This window comes from Macrobrachium nipponense, chromosome 39 (assembly GCF_015104395.2).
Source record: "Macrobrachium nipponense isolate FS-2020 chromosome 39, ASM1510439v2, whole genome shotgun sequence".
In the NCBI taxonomy this organism is placed as follows: Eukaryota; Metazoa; Arthropoda; class Malacostraca; order Decapoda; family Palaemonidae; genus Macrobrachium; species Macrobrachium nipponense.
In genome coordinates, this window is record NC_061099.1 from 32188490 (window position 1) to 32193319 (window position 4830).

At 37.3% G+C, this 4830-nt stretch overlaps 1 protein-coding gene across 2 annotated transcripts; it reads right to left on the reverse strand.

Annotated features, from left to right (window-relative positions):
* Window positions 1-537: 537 nt before the first annotated feature.
* On the reverse strand, window positions 538-4436 carry LOC135210274 (uncharacterized). 2 transcript variants are annotated; one of them, XM_064243145.1, is made up of 3 exons: window positions 3813-4436; window positions 2530-2657; window positions 538-1303 (listed from the first exon to the last, which is right to left on the reverse strand). In XM_064243145.1, the coding sequence occupies exons 1-3, from the start codon at window positions 3854-3856 to the stop codon at window positions 954-956; spliced, it is 522 nt and encodes a 173-aa protein (XP_064099215.1). In that variant the 5' UTR covers window positions 3857-4436; the 3' UTR covers window positions 538-953. The 2 variants fall into 2 exon arrangements, with proteins under 2 accessions (XP_064099215.1, XP_064099214.1); XM_064243144.1 differs by having other exon boundaries at window positions 2530-2669.
* Window positions 4437-4830: the final 394 nt, after the last annotated feature.

Consider the following 4830-nt stretch of genomic DNA (forward strand, 5'->3'; position numbering starts at 1 on the left):
AAATGCATGGGCGTATGTGTGATGCTCCACTAAATTGGCAACGATGAATTCTGAACCAAAACTGGCGGGAGTGGCACCTTCGCCAACACCTATGGCCTTCTAGTGGGGAAAGGGAGATGGATCATCACATTTTCTACCTATTATCGGAAAGGCTCTCGATCATCACCGTCTTTCACCATCATCTGACCACGAAACGTCATCCAAAACAGCTTTACCTAGGCCTATACACCAAAGAAGTCACAGACGCACTGGGAGATTATTTTTTTCCCTTTTTTCACAATATCTAGGGACTGCTGCAGAATCTACGTTATCTTAAGTCATTAAAGTGGTAATACTCTTGCTCGACGAATAATAATAGGGGCCGATAATGGCCAAAAAGTTGTATATTCAGGGGGTTTCCGAGCACCGATCACTTCCCACTAAACAAAAACTAAGTACCAACTGGCAACTAGTGGCTCAACTAGTTCAAGAACTGCTCGCTAGATGTCTCGCGTTTGTTACGAACCTATATAACGGCTCTCTCGAAACGTTGTCTAGATTGGTTGGATCGCCGTAAGGCTCGTAACTTTATTCTAGGTACCAAAAATAGCTTTGCATTAAAACCAACAATGTTTGAACATATTGTGGTGGGAGGACGGAGAAGGGAATCCTGTTTTAAACTGAAGTTCGTTAGAGATGGTACTACCAACACAACATACTCCCAGTGGTAGACATATCAATACCAATGCGTGTATATATATATATATATATATATATATATATATATATATATATAGACGTACATATATATATATATATTATATATATATATATATATATATATATATATATATATATATATATAAAGTTTGCTTTGTGTGTGTAAGTATAAGTGACAAAGGAAATAAGGATAAATCCTAACTCGAGAACATTACTTAACCTCACGATCATAATTATAACCAACGACTTAACAACTATAAAGACATAAGCAACCGCTCTGTAACATAGGACTGATTTGGAGACGAACGTTCATCAGTTACGTGACCATCTTGATACTCCTCACTGGAAAAGGAAGGACTCGATAGTGCTTCCTGCTGCAACTGCGAGTCCTCTGACTGCAGCGTCATCTGTGACACGGACGTATCCTCGTAGCGTGAAGGAGCTGATGGTGGCATTCCGCTAGGTGGTGCTGTTTCCCCTATTTCATACAAGGCGGCCTCTTCGGGGGTAGTCACTGAAACCTCTTTGGCACCTGATGTGGACTTTATGTCGGGTAGCTGACGGTTAATTTTGACTGTCGGGCCACCAGGGTTGTTCTTGCCATCTGAAAAAAAGCAGATTAGAGGCGCTTGTCTTGGTGAAATATGATGCATCTTAATGTATCAGATGATACGCAAATCAATTTATCATTATCATAATTCAGAAGATAAACCCCTATTCATACAGAACAAGTCTATAGGGGCCATTGACTTGAAATCCAAGCGTCCAAAGAATACGGTGTTTAATTGAATAAAGTTACTAAAGATAACAAGAAAGAGGAGAGAAGAGATCAGTTATTAGAAAAGAAAAAGGGAGGTAACTTAGAAGATTAATTGATAAGCAGTGATTATGTAGATATATATAAAAATAAAAGTTTAATTAATTTAACATTGCATCTTCTCTTGCGGATTTATTTTTAATTTATAACTGGAGACACTCAAAGCTTGCGGATTCATATATGCATAAAGGAGGGTATTAGTACTGTGAATTTATACCACTGATTGGGCCAGTGGCATAAGCTACTTGAAATTTATGCATGTGCTGGTTTACCTTTCGGATTTAAATGGAGACAAAAAGCTTTTTTGGGACAAAAGCTGAGCTGGCCAAGAATGAAAAATATTTTCCAAAATATTGCTGCTTAAATATCCATTATTACAGATGTCAGTATATTACGACCAAAAGATATTTGATTATACCTCATGTAATGCCACTAAGAAAAGGCTAAACCTCCTGGCCGTCTTCGGTTTGCTGGACTCACTACTATCACTTTCTTTCTTACTGCTGGACATCTTTATAGGGTTGAAAGGAGTTTGTAATCCTACCAGCTCAACTTTTCATTTCATTTCGTGACCATCATTTCATTTTTTTGTACCATTGTTTTTACTCATTTTATCGTTGACCATTTTTTTTTTCACTTCAAATATCGTCTATGACAGTTACGGGCTGCTCTATGAGCAAGAGCCCGTGCTGGCATAAAGCCACGTCTATCAAATAACGGTATCATCAACAACAACAACAACAACCTGCTTAGATCCAGACAGTTCATAAACTATTGACCAAAATGTACATGGACTGTCAATCATACTTGGCCATTAACAAAGCTGCCATTAAGGGAGAAAGCAACAGCGTCACTTTATCTGCCCATTAACAAAGCTACCATTAAGGGCGAAATCACAGTATCAAGGCTCGGCTCATTAACAAAGCTACCATTAAGGTCGAAAGCAACAGCATCACTTCTCTGCCCATTAACAAAACTATTATTAAAAGTAAGATCAACAGCGTCACACGTACTTTCCACAGCTAAGACGATGACAGCAACCGTCATGGCGATGATCACAAGGGACATGATGCCCATAGCCACCAGCAGTTTCTGTTCGAAGTCGGTCCTGGAGCGCCAGAAATTCCCCAGGCTTCCACCCCTGCAAATGAGACTGTATATTCTTCACTCTCAGGATGTGATGGGGTACGGGAAAGACACACTCAGACTGGAGAGGTCAAGTCAGTCCGAGGTTAACTGCATCAGTAATCGAAAACAGGTATATGGGGATGTGGGTGCAGACGTACTTTTTCATAAGCAAATATGCTTCATATATTCAACTAAGAGTTTACACTTGTTTCCATGGGTTTTTAGATGAATACATACATGGGTGTGTGTGTATGTTCATTGGAATATTATACACACACACACACATATATATATATGAATAACTTGATCACGAAGTATATAAAACGTGATGCTATGTATAAATAAAGGTTTTTGCCACGAAGGAAAAAAATGAAAAGCGAGATAGCCAAGCACTTTCGGTCTATTTTGACCCTTTACTCAGGCACAGTTGTGCTCGAGCAAAGGGTCAAACTAGACCGAAACCGCTTGGCTATCTCGCTTTTCATTTTTTACCTTTGTGACAAAAACCTTTATATATATATATATATATATATATATATATATATATATATATATATAATATATATATTTATAAAATATTCCAATAAACACACAAACACACACACACACACACACACACACACCCATGCATGTATTCATCTAAATACCCCTGTAAACAGGTCAAAACTTTCAGTTGAATACGTTATCATTATCACTGAAGGCCTGAAACTTATTCAGTCATGTAACTTACAGTTGCAATGAAACTAACGCAAATGTATTTATCTAATTACCGGTGGAAATAAGTTAAAACCCTCAGTGAAATGAAACTTAACTTCATTTAAGACATGATGTTTACATTATCAAATGGTAAACAATCATAAAAAGAACTGAAAATAATGACTTTGGGTTAGATATTTTCTCCGTTACAGTAAATCAACAAACATAATATAATGACAATAGTTAGCATTTAAGTATTAAAGACAGTTTCTTCGTTAAAATCACTTAACATTTAAGAACTAACTTGTATCGAAAAATGGTTGCGTAGAATTCAAGTAGAAAGTAAAAGTAGCATCCTAGCAATTAACTTCATTGAGCTTCTTAGAAATCTTAAAAAAAGAATTATAGAAATAGATTTTTATATAAGTCTTTGGCAAGTCGAGAGACAAAGAATGAATTCAGTAGTACTTACCCTCCGTGTATCAAGTCCGTGCTATCAGCGACGTTCATCGACATGATGTAATGAAAGATACTGATTCTATTATAATGAAAGATATTAATTCTATTATGCCGTTCCTGAGTCCTCTTGTGACCCTTAGCACTTTTTTTCTCTTTTGTTTCGCGTCTTCTTCTTCTTCTTTCAGTCTTATTGGAACGTCACGCAGTTCTTCGATGCCAAAGCTCTATTCATTCGTTTCTTCTTCTTCTTCTTCTTCTGCTTCTTATCCCCACTTACTTTTGGCCGAATTTTGTACCCATAACCAGCAACATCTTACGGGTAGGCTGCTACTTACTACTAATGGTGAATTCAGTTAAACTGTTTCTTTAGGTTCAACGTCATCAGAATTTCGCTCGTGCAATGAGCAGTTAACTGAAGCCTTTGAAATAAACTTTCTGGACTCAGTAGAATTCTAATGTCCTGCATTCAACACTGCAGGTTATAGGCAAATATGTCATCGATCACAATATACCAATTAAAACCACAAGCAGCTGAGACGACCTCACGAGTCACAAAGCAAAGTCTAAGGAGAAAGTCACGGATCACAAATGCAGAAACTACTCATTTCCGTCAGTACCACCAAAGCGAACTGTCTCAAACTCGGCCGATAATAATCTTCTAAAAGATAAGGACGTAATCTCTGTTATCGCTTTACGCACTTCAGCTGCGCTTGATACAGCTGACGGAGTCTTGGCTTTCCTTGAAAAACACTGAAGCGAGAGGCTCCTTGACCCATAATATTCATTCTTTTGATCGATTTATTTTCTCTTTTAAAAACTACAGTAGTGTTAAAGTCTCTTAGTGAATCCTCGCATATCTTCACGCCGATGTCTTCATGATGATGATAACTTTTGATGTCCTAAAATGTAGTTGTACCGTCGATATGTGCAGATGTATAGACAGAAATAAAACAAGGCGAACTGAGAACTAGAATAATAATAATAATAAAAAAGGCAATCGATTTACTGAAATGACGTAGGCAATAAAAATA